Source organism: Diplotaxodon limnothrissa, linkage group LG23, assembly GCF_057381915.1.
Source record: "Diplotaxodon limnothrissa isolate DT_005_m linkage group LG23, D_limnothrissa_male_GT1.1, whole genome shotgun sequence".
Classification (NCBI taxonomy): domain Eukaryota; kingdom Metazoa; phylum Chordata; class Actinopteri; order Cichliformes; family Cichlidae; genus Diplotaxodon; species Diplotaxodon limnothrissa.
Genome location: NC_140617.1, coordinates 18,381,047 through 18,401,942, shown reverse-complemented (window position 1 = coordinate 18,401,942; position 20,896 = coordinate 18,381,047). Strand labels below are relative to the sequence as shown.

Genomic DNA, 20,896 nt, shown 5'->3' with positions numbered 1-20,896 from the left:
TTGTGTGGCAGTAGTAATGTTTTGTGTAGCAGTAGTGATGCTCGGTGCAGTAGTAATGTTTTGTGTAGTAGTAAGGTTTGGTGCAGTAGTAATGTTTTGTGTGGCAGTAGTAATGTTTTGTGTAGCAGTAGTGATGCTTGGTGCAGTAGTAATGTTTTGTGTAGTACTAGTAATGTTTCGTGTAGCAGTAGTGATGCTTGGTGCAGTAGTAATGTTTTGTGTACTACTAGTAATGTTTTGTGTAGCAGTAGTGATGCTCGGTGCAGTAGTAATGTTTTGTGTAGCAGTAGTGATGCTTGGTGCAGTAGTAATGTTTTGTGTAGTACTAGTAATGTTTTGTGTAGCAGTAGTGATGCTTGGTGCAGTAGTAATGTTTTGTGTAGTAGTAAGGTTTGGTGCAGTAGTAATGTTTTGTGTAGTACTAGTAATGTTTTGTGTAGCAGTAGTGATGCTTGGTGCAGTAGTAATGTTTTGTGTGGCAGTAGTAATGTTTTGTGTAGCAGTAGTACTGCTCGATGCAGTAGTAATGTTTTGTGTAGTACTAGTAATGTTTTGTGTAGCAGTAGTGATGCTTGGTGCAGTAGTAATGTTTTGTGTGGCAGTAGTAATGTTTTGTGTAGCAGTAGTGATGCTTGGTGCAGTAGTAATGTTTTGTGTGGCAGTAGTGATGCTTGGTGCAGTAGTAATGTTTTGTGTGGCAGTAGTGATGCTTGGTGCAGTAGTAATGTTTTGCGTGGCAGTAGTAATGCTTGATGCAGTAGTAATGTTTTGTGTGGCAGTAGTAATGCTTGATGCAGTAGTAATGTTTTGTGTAGCAGTAGTAATGCTTGGTGCAGTAGTAATGTTTTGTGTGGCAGTAGTGATGCTTGATGCAGTAGTAATGTTTTGTGTGGCAGTAGTAATGCTTGATGCAGTAGTAATGTTTTGTGTAGCAGTAGTAATGCTTGATGCAGTACTAATGTTTTGTGTAGTAGTAAGGCTTGGTGCAGTAATGCTTTGTGAAGCGGTGAAGCTTGGTGTAGTAGTAATATTTTGTGAGGTAGTAGAATGATCAGGAAGAGCAGTGGGCAGGAGTGCAGTAGTTGCAGTATCAGGGATGTCTGTTATTGCAGTCAACTCTGCTCCAGCTGTGGAGGAGGCTAAAGGAACAGATGTGGGAAACGCATCAGCATTACAATGATCAGTTTGACATTAGCAATGTTAACATGCTTTGTAATTAGTGATTGTCAGCAGAAGTGATATGTAAAAAACAAATACTATAAAAGTACTACAAATTAAATGTAGAGTATTTTCTGTGCTTACCATGACTTTAGTGTGTTGTTATTAAACACAATGCACAGCTTAGGCTGATACAGATAGTTTTACAGGTACTGCACATTAAAATGATGATCTGATGGTAGCAGTACAGGTAGAATCAGGACTACTCAGGTCATTCAATTTCAACCTGAGGGGACATGAACATCTGAACCCTGATATCCAGTAATGTTTTTTTCAGTCTGAAATAAAAGTCTGAATGACAAAAATGCACTCAGTACTAAAATCTATTAATATGGAGCTCCTGAAAGGTAATAGCGAACGATTTATTGTGTAACACTTCTGTTTTCTATAACTTTTTTAAGAAAAACACCAATGTGTCAATTAAGTACAAGTCTACAATCTAGTGTTGCAACTAATTAATAACTCTTTACTTGATAATGATGCCTAGGCTTGATCCACAGAGAAAATCTGGGCTGTTTTATGATGAACTGTTATGTTTTATAGCTGGGCACTGCTCATTATGATTATGGGACACACATAACAGTCATAGTTTTGCAAACAATTAATCTCGAGCAGTGACATAAAAAATAGAAAAAAAAAGTGTTTAACAGACACTGCATAGATCACTGTGAGCATCAACATCTATATGATGTAGAAAAATAATTAATACAAATTCTGCACTCGTGTGTGTATATACAGGTATATATATCACAGAGTTTGCTAGTTATAAAGATAATGACAAAGAAAAGTCTTGATACATGCTCAATCATCCAGGCAAGGAAATCCCAAAAACTTGAGTCTGTTCATTTGGATGTAGCATCTTTAGTGGAAGAAACAGCAGTCATCAAAGTGATTTCTTTAGTCTCACAATTTTTATATTAACAATCAAGGAACTGACCTCCCAGCCCATTTTTCATTCAGTGGGCTGGTATCAGTCATTGTGCAAATGTACTGTTTATAAGGTTGGGGAATCCACCAGTCACCTGAGACTAAATAAGTCACTTGGATGACTTAGGAGGAAATGTTTCGCCCACTGAAAACGCTACGTCCAGATGAACAGAATCAACTTTTGGGGAATGACAAATTAACCAAAACAATAAAATGACATGTTTTTCCATTCTGTTGCTGAGATGTTTTTAATTGTTGGGTTAAGTCTGAGAAAAGCAAAAAAAAAATAGACAAATTATATAAATAATTTTATATATTGCATGCATAACTTATCTGTTCATACTGTAAACATTAGTTTAACCTTATTTATCTAAAATTAAGAAAAATCAAGTTTGACTTAGATGAGATTTCAGTGATGACTAAAATAATAGTTATTGTTGTCAAGGAAAAAATACAGTAGAAATTGTGTTTTATGGTATCATATGATGTGACTTAGGTCACACTGTGTCTCACTAACAACTCCAGAAATGCCAGCAACAATCAGATAAACTCAGTTGTTCTTACCCAGAGTGAAAACGAGCCAAACCCAGCCATCCATGATGTTGAGCTGCTGCAAATCAGATTTCCTGTTTGTCCGGTTTGGTAAAAGTTTACATATTTAAAGACGCCACTCTGTGAGTCTGCATGAAACCATTCAGCTGCATTATTCTGCTTCACAATGAGCCACCAGATCATATAACACATGATTGTTTTACTGCACGTTTTTTTCAGGAAAAAGTTCCTGTATCGACTGTCTTTGCTCATAAGTTACCTATAAAGGACTTTGAACTGCAGTCCACCTTCGTAAAAGGTGCTAAATCAATAAATATGGTGTGATTTACCGTAGGGAAGGTGCACAGTGTGAAACCTGAAGTGTCACTGGTAAATCTCAGTATCTGCAAACTTTTAATGTCATTTTTGTTTTTATTGTAAAACGATCAAGGACCTACAGTCAGCAGCAGTGAAGGTAAAGGTAACACGTGTTCATCAAAAACAGGTCAAAATAATAGAAACACCATAATACTGTATAGCAGTGATGTCCAACTCATTTTACATCATGGACCATGCACCACCCACTTTGCCTTTAAGTGGTCCTGACCAGTGAAACCCTTCTTTTTGTCACTGTACAGAAGTTTAACTGCAATCCATGAGATATCTTAATACGGGAAAAAGAAGTGTTGCTACAATCGTATGTCTTTTTTTTCTACATGATAGAGAAATGCTAATGTAGTTAATCAAAGAAATCTGTCAGCATGACTCTTTGGGTTTAAACTTTAAACAATCATTTTGTAAAATTACAGAGACGTCCTGGTAGCGCACTGTCCTCTACCTTTTTATTATTATTATTATTATTATTATTATTATTATTATGAGCCGATTGTAAAATAAATAAATAAATAACAGAGAGATTTCTATAGTACACAAAGAAAATGCAACTTTTCTGTCATTGAACTTTTTATCTATTACTTAATTACTTTAGTGTGGTATGAATGCACATGGGGGAGGTCTTTATCAGCAGGACAAGCAGTAAAACTCATGAAAATACAGTTAAAATCGAACATTTATGAGCCGACTGTGAGCCTCGAGCCTTACATTTGACACCCACTCTAATAATTTAGAGCCAGTTTACAGGGACTGGCTGTAAATTATTCAGTAGGGGGAGTTTTGTTTTAGGACAATTTAACCCAGAATTCAAATGTACAGAGAAAACAAGTAATGACCACTGATGCTGACCATGCTGGTGGCTGCCCACTGCTCCTTATGAGTTAAATGGAACAAAAAAGCTTCCATGTTTGGGTCAACCTCTCTACACCTGAAATGTAAATCATTATTAGGCAAAAGTGAGGAACATCAACTCCAAGTCCCAAAAAGTTGATTCTGTTCATCTGGACGTAGCGTTTTCAGTGGGAGAAACGTTTCGTCACTCATCTAAGTGACTTCTTCAGTCTCAGCTGACTGCAGGTTTCCCCAATCTTATAAACAGTACATTTGTATAATGAGAAACTAGCACCACTGAAGGAACAGTAGGCTGGGAGGTTAGTTTCTTCATCATAATTATGCAAATTCTCATGACCATTGATCAACAACTAGTGATCAAAGATCATTGATCAAAGACCACTGATCAAAGACGACTGATCAATGGCCATGAGTACCATTTACAGAGAGCTGGGGAATGGCTGCAATCACAGCATTGTAAGATAGTGAAAGATGTACCCATAGGCCCCCGCCTGGATTCCTCGCCTTTTCACGTAAATGGCCTCCTTGACTCCGCACTCAAACCAGCGTTCCTCCCTGTCCAGGATGTGTACATCCTCATCATTGAAAGAGTGTGCACTGGCCTGTACGTGTAAATAGACCGCAGAGTCTTGGTTTGATGAGGTAGCTCTTCTGTGTTGTGCCATCTGCTTTGGCAGAGGTTGTTTGGTTTCTCCAATAGATAAATCCTGGCAATCCTCTTGGCACTTAACAGCGTACACTATCTTACTCTGTTTGTGTCGGGAGACCCGATTCTTGGAGTGGGCTAATTTTTGGTGCAGCGTGTTTTGGGGTTTAAAAGCCACAGAGATGCAGTGTTTATAAAAAAATGTGTCTCAACTCTTCCAATACTACAGACACGTACGTGATCACTACGGGTTTTCGGCTAGGTGGCAAATTGGTCACATGCTGCCAAAGCCACCCTTGTCATTTTACAGCACTTGTACCTAGACTGACCTGGTTTAACCTAATGTTGATACCTACTTTCTTATGGCCTCTTTGTCTGACTGATGATGTTAGGGTAGGGTAAAGCCATAAATCCAGGTAACTGGAAGTTATTCTGAGTATGTTGAATTTGTTTCACAGCACAGAGCCCAGATGTTTATGGCTATCCTTATATGTCTCACACTGTACTGAAATTGGCAAAAATTCAGCTACAGGACGCTAGCGAGACAGATCTCAGTGAACATAGAGCTAAAGGATAAAATTATTAGAATGAAAAGTCTATGTTTTATTTTAGTTTTCACAAATTCAGCATCAGTAATGTCTTGAAGTATGCTGATTGGTTGGTCAAGGATTTAGGAATAGAAGGAAACATGCTTTTTCTGCCCTTCTGGACTGGACTATCTCAAGAGCGCAGCCTGTGATCAGAAACTGAGACAGAGTTCTCTTATGTAGAAAAAATCTGCTGGCATTTGAAAGAGTGTCTGTGTGCAGAGGTGGTAATCATTGTCAGGTGACCTACATACTGATCTGCTGCACACAGTTAATGATTGAACCGCTGCTCAGTGTCTGTCTGAGGGGTTCAGAGGTTTTTGGAGGGGGGTATGTGAGGTTGGACTTGGGTGAAACTGAACTCTTTGGGTTTTCATTCAGTTAGCAGGCACCATGGCTCGGCTGGTGGAGTGTGTCCCCAACTTCTCCGAGGGCCGAAACAAAGAGGTGAGAGGAGGACTTTTCTGCCTAATTAACATTTAAACAGTTTAAAGTAAATAAGTAAAGGTGTGTGAGTATTATCAGCAAAATGTGATTCAAGTATAAATGTGCTCATTGTGAATTGAAATGCTGTTTGACTTTAGTTTTAAAGTTACAACTGCAAGTGTTTGTATTTGCTGCTTTGATCTGTGTGTTTGATTTAATAGTTTATACATCTTTGACATTGAGATGATTTTAAAAAATCAGAAAAAACTTTAGGCTCTTTTGGCAGTTTGAGATCATGAGAGAGAGAGAATCGGATGATTCCCTGTGAACAGCACTTGGTGACAGTGGGGAGGAAGAACTTCATCTTACAGGAAGTAGCCTCCCTCAGAGGAACAGCCATCTGAGGAGAAAGGAAAAGAGAAAAGAAGAGCATAGCAAGATCCTAGACTTCATTCTTCATTTGCCTTTGAATTTAAAATAAAAATATTGACAGATTTCTGGATCTTTACTGAACAGGAAGTGCATAAAATGCTAGAATATAACTTAAACTGTCAAAAACTGCGGTTCAGTAAAAAGTGACCAAGATATGGTTTAGAGTAATGAGATATGTCATTAAACAAACAGCTAATCTTTTTATCTTTAAACAAACAAAATATCTTTAAACTGCTCTGAAAACAGTTTAAATGTCTCAACATGAAATCTGCAGGAGACTGATGTGTTTAACGTGTGAGTGAGGTGCTCTTGAGTTCAGATTATCTGTTGAAACATTCGTTAAACAGACATTAAAGATTCACTCCAGAGTAAAGCTGTGTACTGACCTTTGCCCTCTGTTCCCACAAGAGGAAAACAGTTCCACGGAAGTGGGAACATTAAATAATCAGCTGATTTTCTGTTTAACCACAGAATATGCTTGTTTTTTGACAAACTACACTGTTCTCATATTCCAGCAGCACTGGTTTGTAAAAAATCAGCTGCCAATCAAACCAGAGTACAGTCCAAATTGGACACTCACTGAAAGCATCTGATGCTTTATGATACCAAAAATACAAAACAGGTGAAGCTGAAACCCAACTTTATGAAAGAGAAAGGACGTATGTCGTTTTCAAACTGCAGCAACTGGTGTCCTCATAACAATGTAAATAAATAAATAAATAAATAAATAGAGCCGAGAAACATGTTCCTAATTTAAGATTTTGATACTTGTTGCTAACACAAATTCTCAATTTTTTGATGTTATCTTTGTTCTATTTCCAGTTTAATGCGGGTTTTAAATCATTTCAAATTGTTTCCATTTTATTTCAATGACAGCTGAGTGTAAATTTCTACAGTTATAGAATCAATTCTGCATAAAATTCTGGTCATTCACTTCATTGTGATGCTCATTAGAGCCATTATTACAGTCTAAACTCTGGCCACCACAGTATCCTTACTCGCAATCCAAAGTGTTCTTGCTCTTTATTAACACAATATTTCCTTTGAGCTTGACTAACTAAAGCAGGTGAGCCACATTATTACAACTTCTCCATGAATTGTTTAGGTGATCGATGCCATCTCAGCAGCCATCTCCAGCACACCCGGCTGCAGCCTGCTGGACGTCGACCCTGGAGCCTCCACTAACCGCACCGTCTACACCTTTGTGGGCTCTCCTGAGGCAGTGGTGGAGGGGGCGCTGAACGCCGCCCGCCAGGCCTTCAGCCTTATTGACATGAGAAAACATTCAGGTGTGTCTGAGCCCAGCAGCTCATCTCAGGGAGCTGCTTCCTAACATCAAGGCATTAACATGTTTCCTGTCCAGGTGAACATCCTCGGACCGGGGCCATGGACGTTTGTCCCTTCATCCCCGTCCAGAACGTCAGCATGGACAACTGCGTGCAGTGTGCCAACGTGTTCGGACAGAAACTGGCAGAGATGCTGCATGTGCCCGGTGAGGCTCATTAAAAAAAACAGCTTCAGCTTTATTGCAGTCAAACATGCAAGAAAACAAGAATGAGAAACAGAATAAAATTATAAAACTAAATGCCAATGTAAAATTAAAAAAAAATAGTCAATTTTTATTGTTTATTAGGAAAACTAAAAAAAAACAAAAAACAGCAATACCTGGATAAGACAGACGAGACATAAAGCACAAAAAGCAAGTAACACAGACAGACTTATGACAACCTGCAATGTTTCACAGTTGTGAGGTTTTTGTTGTTAAGCCTTTTTCTCCACCCAGTGGTTTTCTAATGATGGCAACAATGTCTCCTTGTTTTGTGGAAGGTGCTGATCAGTGCCCAGAATTTTTGTGTGAGTTAGGTAAATGACAGAGGTGCTACTTAATTCAGAATTTCATATTGTAAGTAAATAAGTCTGGAATTTAATGTCTTTTGTAGCTGAGGAAATCAGACTGAAGTGGAAGGTTTTGGTTTGTTATTCAGGACTATAAGAGCTGTACGGAGACCGATTGCACAGATGCTAGTGTTGTATCAGTGGTGAGAGACCAAGTACATGAAAAAAAAAATCACCTGTCGCATTCAAATGAAGCCAAAGAGTCAGAAGTTGATTTATTTATTGTTGGTGTTTTCATATATTAGGATAATATTACAATATTTATATGTGAAATGAATTTTCCATATACCTTAAAAAGGGTCCTTTGTTTGAATGTAATAATATTCAAATATTTTATATTTGATGCTGTGGTGTACTTGTGTGGTAGTTTTTATATAATAACTATAAATCAGTGCAACTAAATATAAGACTACCATTTCTACTATGCTGCATGCAAAAGCTAAAAGCCAATGAAACAAGCTATTACTAGTTATTATATTGTAATTGCATAGTGGTATACGGTATTATGGAACTATTGTCCCTTTATGCCACACTCCACACTATTACCATGTTCTTACTGAGTTGTCAATAAATTGCTGCCAAAGTCAGAGAGCAACTTTGTCACTACAAATGCAAACATTTGGACGTCAGCTCCAGTGCATGCTGAGCCCAGAACAAAACTCCAGAAGTGCAAATGAGTGGGTGGCACTGTATTCCTGGTCATTCTTTTAAGAGCTGTTAAAACAGACTGGTCAATTTTGAATGAGAACACTAAAGTAAGGGGGATGGGGGAGCACAGAACTGGAAGGTTAATGAGGTAAAATGATTTGGGGGTTTTTTCCTGACTGCTCTGATTTTTAAAAACCACAAAATGTTTTTACATTAGAACCAAAAGGGAGGCTTCACCCTCTCAGCAATAAACCCGAGATTCAAGTCTCAGCTTACTATACACTGTTTTTGGTTTAAATTCAAATTAAGAAGTAAATAAGGTTCTTTTTCCACAGTGTATCTTTATGGAGAAGCAGCTCGAACAGAGACCAGGAGAAGCCTCCCATCTGTGCGAACAGGAGAGTACGAAGCTTTGCCTGAAAAGGTGAGGACTCATCAAATCATCATCTCCTTTCTTCTTCGCTCATTTAGTGTTGTGTGGCTCTTCTGAGAATGATTTCTAAAAAAAAAAAAAAGGTTTCTTTGTAACAGCAGGGTCAGTGATTGATTTTTATTTTTAACTTGAAATATGGTTAACCACAAGAAAATTGTCTCTATTTCCAATTACAATGTTTTTCTCCCTCCAGTTGAAACGTGATGAATGGGCCCCTGACTTTGGCCCCGCCGACTTTGTACCATCTTGGGGCGCAACAGTAACTGGTGCTCGTAAGTTCCTCATTGCCTATAATGTGAACCTGATCAGCACTAAAGAACAGGCTCATCGCATAGCACTGGACATCCGGGAGCAGGGTCGAGGGAAGGACCAGGTGCGTCCTGGGAATCTGGGTTATTTATTTAGCTTTTCATGCTGTGGGTGTTGCTCGCTGTCATGACATGATTAAAATGTCCTTTTAGGATTTCTTTCTTCCTGTTTTGTTGATGAATTTTTCAGATTTTTCTTTTTTAAATCAATTTTTTTCTAATATTTTCCACTTTTTGGAGAATTTGTTGAAATTTCCGATTATTTTTGAATTTCTTATGTTTGTTTGAAAGGTTTACTTAATTAAATAGGACTTGATATAAAACTAAGTATTAAAATCTTTTTTTCTTCTTCTCTGTGTTCATAAGCCTGGGCAGCTGAAGAAGGTGCAGGGGATTGGTTGGTACCTGGATGAGGCTAACCTTGCTCAGGTTTCCACCAACATTCTGGACTATGAGGTGACGCCCCTCCATGCTGTGTATGAGGAGATCTGCAGAGATGCGGAGGTTAGAGCTGTGTACTTTGTGTCGTTTCTGGGATGCTTAGAACTCAAATTACACTGCTGGAAATAGTTTATTTTGATGCACATGCTGGTTTTTTTGCAAATTAGCATTATAATACTCATTTTCATTTTTCCTGTAGTATATAAAAATTGATGTATCTCAAAAATAAAATTATGAAGACACTCAAAATAAATTTCCTGTTGTTGGAAACTTTTTTGTACAACTTTTTTTTATTTACAGTTTTGAGGGATAAACCTCTTAAAACCACTTAAGCCCCACGCCCCCGGTACCGGGGGCAAAAAGGAGGACATCTCGTTTAATCAGTTATAACACAGGATGAGAAATATAAGTCCAGACATGTGTGGTATCCACAGAAACCTCAGAATCTCAGCTAAAATGTCATATAAACCATTTCTACAACCACCAAACACATTGAAAACAAGCCATGATTAAACAAGCAGTTACGTAAATGCACAGAAGACCGCTAAACAAACAAAACTGAACCGGAAATTCTCCAGACTTCATGTAACCGGCTAAAGATAGGCTGGTTAGCTTCCAGAGCTATCACTGACTCCACACACCAAGTTTCACCACGATCAGACCAAAATTCACTGAATGAGCCGCAAAAGAAGACCACTAAAACACAGAGTGGTGCAAATGCGCTAAGACAGAGATTGGCTTACCATCCCGATTTCCTCCGTTATTTTCGCTGGTAGCCGGTAGCCACGTGATTACCAGTAGTTACCATGCCTACCTAGCCGCATCAGAGCCGTTTTCTGTCAACAACCTCCATTTTAGACCCACCTACAGACACGTGACTGGACAGACGCCACATGCAGCAAATTTGGGCCCACGTCTGATTGGTTGAAGTGACGTGAACGTGGCATCGTTACTTTGATTCTATTGTCTAAAACAATTAAAAAGAGGTGTCAATCATGCAAATTGACCAAAAGAAACCAAAGTTACAGCCCCTCGGAGTTTAAAGGGCCAGAGACCATTTAAACGCTTCATGCGCACTGCAGAAAAGGGCCATTACCATGTAAATGTGTGGTTAATTCTTCAAAAATATATTTTAAAAAAGAGCATTTTTAGGCCTGATAATAAAATTTATTAATTTCTGCTCTTTAATACCTAAAAAAATTCAACTGGCATGGTGTCCAATTATGTGTCAAATTTGGTCATTTTTGTACTACGTCTGGATATTGATGTATTGACAGGGCAGTAATTTTTCACTGTTTCACTTTAGAAACATAAATCTTTGCACAGATGATGTTTATATGTTGGTTACTGAAATCCTGGAACCAAATGTGATCTGAGGCATATTTTTAAAAGGGTTATATGCTAAAAATTAAAAAAAAAAAAAAAATTAGGCGAGGATAAAATATACTTACTTTTCCTGTGTTCCAGTCTCAGGAACTTTGACACAGTAATATCTGCTTCAATATTTACACCTCTGGTGAGTGTTAGCTTTATTTTGATACCAAGATTGTAAGGACAGAGTTTGTAATTGGAGAGAAATAATCAATTAAATTTGGGCATTACATTTTCGAGCAGGAAGTTCAGAAACCCCCCTTGGTGCTTAAGAGGTTAAATTTCTCTAACTATAAATATATGTAAAAAAAAAAAACTAAAAACGATTTTAATTTCTTTTGTGGTTTATTGCACTTTTTTGCAATTTTTGTGGTTACTATGGACTTAATGCATACATATTATTAAAATTTGAGCTATAACTGTTGTATTAACGTATAGCAACTTGAAATGCTCCCAAAAAGGGAACTACAGCATGTAAAAATATAAATATAAGCTCTGGCAGACTATGGTAGGTCTTAAAGGGTTAAGTAAAGACCAACAAATCCTTAGACTGTTACTGACTTAATTTTTTCTTTTATTGAAATTGTCTTTTAGGACCTAAACTTGCCTGTGGTCGGCTCTCAGATTGTCGGCCTGATCCCTCTGAAGGCTCTGCTGGACTCTGCTGACTTTTACATCCAGAGAGAACGACTCTTCATTATCAAAGAGGAGCACAAAGTCCGACTGGTCAGCAGATGACTCTTTTTTTTTTTTTTTTTTTAAGATATTTTAATAAATTATAGGCTCTGATTGTTTGTTTGTTTGTTGTCAGGTGATCAGTAAACTTGGCCTCGACTCCCTCGGTCTGTTTAATCCAAAGGAGAGAATCATAGAGTGAGTATTTACAAACTGTGATGTAGTCAGCTGATTCATTATATACTTTATATCCCGAAAAATATATAAGAACATCGAAGAACATTCAGCCCTTATAATGACAGGATTACATTTTATCTGTGAGTAATAAATAAACAGAAAGCAGAAGGACATTATAAATCCTTTTAAAGTCTCTAGAACATTTGTGGAGTGGATTGAGAAAACTGCCAAACCCACCTAATAATCATTGAGGGTTAGTAGGTTGTCTCTGGTACCAGATTTTACATCATGTTTCTGAACTTCTGAACCCTAGCACACCAGTCGGATGCTTCTTTTCCACTGAGATGATGCCAGCATCTGTTGTATTTTGGTGTCTTTTAAGGACCATATTTCAACAAATGTGAGAACCATTTCTTATACAGTGTTAAGGTGGGACATGTCTTAAAAAGAATCATGGCAGACAGAATCTGTTGGTTGAATCAGTTATTTTTTTTTATAGTAGTCCCTCCAGTAGTTACTGATATCAGTGGTTCCATATCAATCATATTTGTATCAGTGATATCTGATATCTTGTATCAATGTCAGTTTGTTCTGCAATGACAATATCAAAAACCGTACGTCTCTCACTAGCAGTGCCGTCACTAGAAAAGAGGTCAAACATGTTATGATTTTCATGAAGGTCCTGTTGGGGGATTTAGAGTTTCTCTATTCAGGTGCTCAGAAATTCCACTTTGTAGATGGAGCAGTTCATCTGTCTTCATCTGAGGCAAAAAAAAAAAAAAAAATTTTGAAACATGCCAATGAGAGCCCGATCCGTATGGTCCATAGTCCCAGATCTGTGAGGCTGTGGTTCACCTAATTTGAGGCCAAGCGTCCAAAACAGTAGTTTGCTTGGCGCTTTTCAGCGCTGTTAATTCAATCTTGAAGGCCTGCTTACAAAAAATGAAAAAAAAAGAGAGCTGATTATTAGCTCATCAAAACACAACACATAATCACCTGACAGGTTTTCTCTAAGTGCACTGTTACAATTTTAAAGGGCCCAATTCTAGACATGTCCATGTTTACTAAAACTCCCTCTAATAAAATAAGAAAACAACCCAAATCTAACTGACAGAATCCACCCATCACTCAAACAACAACCCCAAGGATCTTAAACACACAAAAATGTTGCTTATTAATCTATCAATATGTTATGGAGATTAAAACTTCAGGGCCACAAAAGTTTTGCCCTACTCTTGGTTTAATTAATACTTACATAGTCTGAAATCAGACTTAAAATCACTCCCTCTGTTCATTCTTCCCCACATCATATCTCAGTGGTTGGCCTCAGATTCCACAGCGTCCTGAGAGTCCGAGGTCAACTGACATAATTTCACCTGCTAAATACACACAAAAAATCTTGTTAAAAGCCACACAGTTATGTCCCCCTTTTAGCACTTTAACATACATAGATTTAGCATAAGATATAAACCCGTTATAACAATGTGTCATCACTAAATTATAAATTTCTTGTCCAAATCTGCCCTTCTGAACAGACCTGACCACCTTAATTTATTATCCTGTTACTTTGCTATTATATCTTTCACCAAGTAATCCTCCTCAGTCTCTGCTATGTTTCCTTCATTGAAAGCCTCAGACACACAGCCACACAGGAAGCTTCTTTCTCACCACTCATTTCAGCTAATTTGCATACTGAGTCATATCTCAAGAAGTTACCATGACAAGAGAAAGGCATATTTAAATCTTACCACATTATTAAATTATTTTATTCCTTCCTAGAAAAATCACTTGTTTTGCTCAATCGACACAAGAGCATTTCCAATTCACTATTTTAAAACTACTTCAAGCTCTTAATCACTTTTTCATTTTCACCAACGTCACTCTCTTGTCATGGAGCTTTTCTGAGTTATTCCTCAACTTCAGAGTTTAAGTGTGTTAAATTCACACTATTTTAACACTAATAAACAGACTCACATGCTCAACATGCTGTCTAATCTTCATGAGCTCTCTCGTAGTTGTAAGGTTAATGCATTTTCTGTTTGTGTGTGTGATTTTGTATGTTTCTTTTTGCAGTGTTTTCCCACTTAAGCAGTCAGTTTTCTCTTCCCCAAGTTTACTAACCCAAATTTTGATGTCCCACCTTAAATAACAGCATTCCTTGTCTTCAGCCAATTCAACCAGAAACTCGGCCTGAACGTTTCCAGTGATGTTTACCTATAAGTTTCTTCCGACCGCTGCATGTGGAAAATTGATCCAGGTCTGCTTTACACCTAAAAATAACAAAACTGAGACATTTTCATTATTATCATGAGTGCTTAAATGACCCACTTCTCTCTCTCCGGCCAGAAATACCAATTTATTTCATGTATTCACCTTGATAAATGTAAGCGTGTTCTTCCTTGCGTTCATGTTATGTGGTCATGTTAATGGAGTGTAAGCTGCTTCTTCATTGCATATGTATTTTATAATCAGGTTTAACTCATGCCTCTTTGCACTGAGCTGTGGATTCAAACTATCTCAATTCTGCTTCTCCCCAAAAGTAATTTCACATGTAAGCCTTTGTATATGTGTGTTTTGTATAACCTCATTGTTGTGATATGGTGAACGTCAGAGATGGGCAGTAACGCGTTACTTGTAACGCATTACTGTAATCTGATTACTTTTTTCAAGTAACGAGTAAAGTAAGGGATTACTATTGCAAAAACGGTAATTAGATTACCGTTACTTTCCCGTAGGAACGCTGTGTTACTGCGTTACTAAAACCGTGATTTCGTGCGAGAATGTCTCACGACAGTGACGTAAGCGAGTGCGCCGTTAGTGACAACAGCTGTGTGCAGATCAACAATGGATCACATATCGATTGTGGGAGAGAGTATGAGCGTGCAGCGTTTAAAGCGTGGAAGTACTGACCTTACTTTGAGTTTGATTCCATAAAAAGTGACAAAAACATTAGTGTTCATCGTGCGTGGGAAGAAAACTTCTTTTTACAACGAAAAAACTTCCTAAACTTCCAAGCAAGCACCGAGTGCGCAACGATGTAATGGGAAACTCACAGAGAAACTCGCGGATTCTTCAACTGACCGCGGCACACCTGCACCAGGGTAAACCTCCGCCTACCGCAGTCCTGCTTTACAGGTGAAAATAGAGCAACAGGACCGCTGAGTCTTTGACTTTATTTATGTTCTGCTGTGTTTTACTTGCATCTATTTGAAAGAGTGAGTGTAAACACAAAAAATATTTTATTTTATGTGCTGGAATGTGTAGAAAATAGGTTTAAATGTTAAACTAATTTATTCAACTCAGAGAATGTTGCATATAATTAAATTTTTGCTTGATGCATAAAGTTAAAAGATTAAAACTGATAAAACAAGTTAAAAAAAAGAGACTTTTCCATTTGATTACATTTTGTATGATGGATTATGCAGAAAAAGTAGAATTGGACTGAAAGATCTATCGCTTTATTACCTCTTCAGGTTGTAAATCGTGTTTTTAAAAAGTAACTAAGTAACTAAGTAATTAATTACTTTTGAAAATAAGTAATCAGTAAAGTAACAGGATTACTTTTTGGGGGAAGTAATCAGTAATTAGTTACTGATTACTTTTTCAAGTAACTTGACCAACACTGCTGCTAAGTCTTGATCTAAAGACAATGTGCCCTTATTTCACGCACACACACACTTAAATATACTAAGCTCTTTCATTTGCCAGCATTCACACCAAATCTTCAGCGTGCCCAGCAAAGCTCTTTCAGACATCAGGACAATTAACAATTTTCCACACATATCACCATTCTTTCAGCTCAGTTTTGTAGCATCATTCACGCAATACTTTCATCAGCATTTTACACACTTCCCTGAACTTCGTCGTCTCACACACACTTTTTTCTCAAAACAATGTTCACCTTTAATCATTCATTCCAAATGACAATTTTACACTTCACTTATACATTCACACATTTATATATAACAAAAGACTCCCAGTAACTGCCAAGATAAATTATTTCCATTACCATATTCACATCTTCACTTCATCTTCCTCTAGTACTAGTCATCCTACCATTTCGACTAATTTAAAAGCATCTAAGCCCAGGTTCACCCACCTTGCTGGTCAATTGTAGCCGTTATCTGTCCGGGACAGCGGCCCGATTACTAAGTCCTATCTTAATCTATAAGAGCTTCACGCAGCTCGACAAGAAGCTCCACCTCATGAACGCCCAGCGTCGTGCTGGCGCCTGAAGCTTTATGTAAAGCTTACATGTGAGCCACGTTTAAAATGGTCACGCCCGGGGGCCCCACCCCTGTCGGTCAAATGGTGCAAGAAAAGTGGTGCTTGACCACTAGCTATTAACGAGCGTCCCCAGTGCTCGCAGTTGCCAGCTGAATTAACCCTCTCGCCCAAGGACAATGTTCCGCGTCCGGAACAGAGTGGAGGCATAACCCTCAGAACATTTTGCACCCCTAGGAAGTCCAAATTCCCTTCCTAAGTACTTTAAATAATTCTGGAAGCATCACTGTGGACTATAACCGCCAGTTTATTATCTGATGCCCGGGTCCCACCCTATAATCAATGTGGGAATAAAATTCCCTGACCAAATGTCCTAATCTAATCTCTTTTCTTGGCTGACTTAACACACACATAACACACCAACTTCAAACATACATCACAACAACTTTCAACTTCACCCTAAAATTAATCACAATAAATTTTATCAAATATCCCCAAACTTTACCTGTATTTATTTCTAATTACCCAAAGGTATCATGGACATGTCACCTGAGATCTACTTAATAGATTTTATAATTTAGTTTAATTTCCACTACTGAGCCACTTTAATGGTAATAATCATCAATTCAGTGGACAACTAATTTAGAATTCATCCAATGTGCACAATTTTCAACAGGCTTGCGCTTACCTGTACTCTTTTGTATAGGTATGAGGTGGTCTGTTGTCCACCTCATATCAGATCGTACCTTAAGGTCCAAATTAGTCCCCTCAGCCGCAAAAGAATCCGGGTCACTGGCACCAAGTATTAAATTCCGGTTCTTTTGGATTCTTTAGGGCCAAGAAAGACATGGCTCAAAAGTGGTCCTTTTACTTTAAAAATTATCTTTATTTTACATATCCAGGATAATGAGACCTGAACACAAAACACACAACCCCAGGTCTGAAGCACAAACGGCAGCCTAGGTATTTATATACTTGCTCTCTACGTCACACCACACTTTAAGTTTCGATCAAACAGCCTAGTTGGTTTCACTTTCTACTGCAATTACAATGCTTCTGCAAAAGCATGCAGTTTCGTGTCAGCACTTTTGGCACAGAGTGTACTCAGAGTTAGGCCTTTCTTATATAAAGCAATATAATTAGCATATAAACATTTAAGATTATAAATTTAAACCTCAACAACATCCAGCATCAATCCTGTGACAAACCCAGAATATTTTAAAATAAAACAAAAGCTATATATAACATTATTTGTCAGTATTATATAGTAGATGATAAATGATGATGATATCTTGTTAAAAGTAGGTGTGGTGTGTATCACCTGTGCAGGTACATGGTGAAGTCACAGGAGGATGGACAGCTGGTGTCTTTGTCTCTGCGGCAGTTTGTTCAGAGCGTTGGTGCTCGGACAGCAGCTCCCGGAGGAGGATCAGTTTCTGCAGCAGTTGGTGCAATGGTACGAGCTTTTAGGTTCATAACAAAATGATACAATTTTACTTTTAGTTACTTATTTTATTTCGTATCCCTCTTGTAGGGGGCCGCACTGGGTGCCATGGTTGGTCAGATGACGTATGGGAAGAGGCAGTTTGAGAATCTGGACAGTGTGATGAGGAGGCTGATTCCTCCATTTTATCAGGCCATGAATGAATTGCTGGACATGGTGGATGCCGACTCCTCCGCCTTCAACAGCTACATGGTGAGGAGGAAGGTCCAACAGCTGCAGAGCCTCAGAAACATCTGCAGGCACCCGGAACCATTTCCACTCTTTACTTCTTTCACTGTAACCAGAGTGTGATTATGTTTTGTCTTCATGTCAGATTTGAGTTGATCATATTCGTCTCATGTTGTAGGCAGCACTGAAAATGCCAAAGAAAACTGCAGAGGAAATGAAAAGGTGAATACTCAAGACTTTAAGACCACCAATTACTGCTAATGACTGAATGCCGTCAGGTTACATTTTTTAAACGTCTTTAAAATGTCCTTGTAACTTTCAGAACCACGTTTCCACCTGTGATCATTTTTTTAAATAATCAAATATTCACTTTGTTCTTTTTACAGCTGAAAAGGTCAAAACTAATTTCATTTCTGTCAGCTGCAGAAACACTTCCTGTTTATTTGTTTGTTGTTCTCATCAGGAGAGAAGCTGCGATGCAGGAAGGACTGAAGCAAGCTGTTGCCGTCCCATTGGCTCTTGCTGAGAGGATCAGCATCCTTTGGCCATCTCTTAAAGAAATGGTTGTCTACGGAAATTTTAGCTGCAAGTCTGATGCTCAGGTGTGAAAAAACACTCATTTCTACTTGTTCTGCTCAGATTCTCTGAAGGTTATAAAGTGCACCTTCAGCATCATGGTGATATAAACTGAGAGGAACTTTGTCTTTTATTAGTGGTGTGTTAAAACATGAATGCATATTAAATCTTTTAGTCTTTACTCCCACTTTTCTGTCAAACATCGCCTGCAACAGCAAAGCTGTAAATAAGCCCACCTGTCATGTTTTATTTCTGGTCTCAGGTAGCAGCTAAAGCTTTAGAAACAGCTGTTTTTGGAGCATACTACAATGTCACGATCAACCTCAAAGACATCACAGATGAAGCCTTCAGAGCAGCAGTAAGTGTGTCCATGAGGTTCTTCAATGTTGCTGTTGATATGCTCTGCTTGTGAATAACTCGTTTTTTTTGTTTCTGCTGCAGACCCAGAAGAGAGCGTCAGAACTGCTACATGAAGCCAAAGACAGCAGTGCTGCCATCCTCCATGCTGAATAGACTGAAGAAATAAATAAAGCTGCACAAGGAAGATAATCTGACATTAATGTGACTTTAAACACTGAAGAGCTGGATACAATGAATGTATTACAAGGGAAAATCTTCAGAATAAAGAGGTTACTTGAAATGGTAAAAGTTTTTAATTTTTGGTCATTTCTTTCCGTTCATATTCACAGAGCAGAATCACAATAACATTTTATTGTAAGATGATTTTCTGTCGGGACAGATTATGTTGCAGTGGACGAACATGGTACTAGAAATACTGGTAAAAATTTTATCGTATGCGATGGCAGACCGTGGAGATGTGGGGAAAGAGGACCCAAACGCCGGCAGGGCTCTAGACTAACTTTTTGCCATGGGCGTACCGGTACGCCTAACTTTTTAAAGTTAGGCGTACTGGCACAAAAGTTAGGCGCACACAAATTTTATAATAATTTATATAATATAATGTGTTTTTCTGGATACACTGTGCTTTTTCAGCATTCAAAGATTGATGACACCGTGTCAGAGCACTGGCTATGAATTTCAGAAGGATCAGGCCTTAACAGAAAAGTTAGCAATAGTTCTTTTCCTATTACAGCTACATCCACTTCTGTCGTGCCTAGGCTGCTCACTAGGGCTGGGTATCATCACTGATTTCTATAATCCATTCGATTCCAGTTTTCAAAGTCCCAATTCGATTCAACTTAGCCTCAGACAGTCAGAAATATTATAATTCTGATCATTTATCAGTACTGACTTCATCAGAATTGTGAACATCACAGCAGATGCCTTTGTGTGAAAGTAACTGAGAATAAAACACAGAAAAACATGAAGGAGATTTTCCTGGTCTGGCTTTTTATAGCAGATAACCTTAAAAATATTCTACAATGTTCTGCATATAAAGTTTAAATTTCTTCAGTATTGAACAACAGAAAAAATAGGCTTTCTTGTCCGAGGTCATTTAAGTGAAAAAAAGAAAAAGAAAAGAAAAAGCCAGCAGCCGACAGCGCTGTAAACAACGGTAGACTGGTGGGTAATAAGCGAATGAATAATACAGAAAACAGAGATTGGAGACTGTTCTTGAAGTACAGAGAGAGATAGAGAGAGAGCTAGCTGTGCATGGAGTAATAGTCATGGAAGCAAAACGGCAAAATTCATGACGACATTGATCAAATGTGAAGCGCAGTTTGCTGCTTCTTTTGCTGCTGGCTCGGTGAATTTTGGTTGGAGAGAGACAAAACCTGCAGCTCAGAATCAGCGCGGACCGGACGCATCAGAACCGCTAAGCTCCGACAGCGTGTCCGTCTACGGGCCGTCGGGTTAGAAAGCCGAGAAAGACAAAGTTGATTCTGATGCGTCGGTCCGTTCTGTGTTTACGTCTTTGTGTGGAATCCGTGTACCTGCTCTCATTTACTGTTTGGTTGTTGTTGAAATGGTTTTGTGAGCTTTAATCTGAGAATCTGACGTTTCTGGCAAAACACAGTTATATTTAAAAGTCGATTCAGGATTTAATGAATTGATATCGCTTTATTCAAGCTACTCACCTCCCACTTCCACCTGCACTTTCAACTGGACCACGGCCAATCAGAGAGGTCCCGCCCCTTACTATCTCTGATTGGTTTAGTCCACGATAGGGGCATAATGTGTGTCTGTTGTTGACCACAGGGAAGGTTGCAGATTTTTTTTTTTTTTTTTTTTTTGCTACCCGAACAGTTGGTCGCACAGGTGCAACCAAATATTTTTTTTTAGTCGCACCACTGAAAAATTTGGTCGTATTTGCGACCAAATTGGTCGCACTCTAGAGCCCTGGCCGGACTCTTTAATGAAGACAGTGCATTTATTTACAGTGAAGTAAATAATCAAACAACAATAAATCCCTGTGCGCCCCCGACTCCCATGCCGTGTAAACACATGAAAAATGTGTAAAAAGCTTAACACACTTGATGTGTTAAAACAAATTCTGCCCAG

General features: G+C 38.3%; 1 protein-coding gene across 1 annotated transcript; it reads left to right on the top strand.

The window, feature by feature from the left end:
* Nucleotides 1-5,473: 5,473 nt before the first annotated feature.
* ftcd (formimidoyltransferase cyclodeaminase) lies at nucleotides 5,474-18,947 on the top strand. Its single transcript, XM_085348279.1, has 14 exons — nucleotides 5,474-5,601; nucleotides 7,118-7,301; nucleotides 7,376-7,504; nucleotides 8,892-8,980; nucleotides 9,183-9,362; nucleotides 9,664-9,801; nucleotides 11,704-11,835; nucleotides 11,921-11,982; nucleotides 17,515-17,641; nucleotides 17,720-17,881; nucleotides 18,036-18,079; nucleotides 18,321-18,459; nucleotides 18,696-18,791; nucleotides 18,875-18,947. The coding sequence occupies exons 1-14, from the start codon at nucleotides 5,548-5,550 to the stop codon at nucleotides 18,944-18,946; spliced, it is 1,608 nt and encodes a 535-aa protein (XP_085204405.1). The 5' UTR covers nucleotides 5,474-5,547; the 3' UTR covers nucleotide 18,947.
* The last annotated feature ends 1,949 nt before the right edge of the window (nucleotides 18,948-20,896 follow it).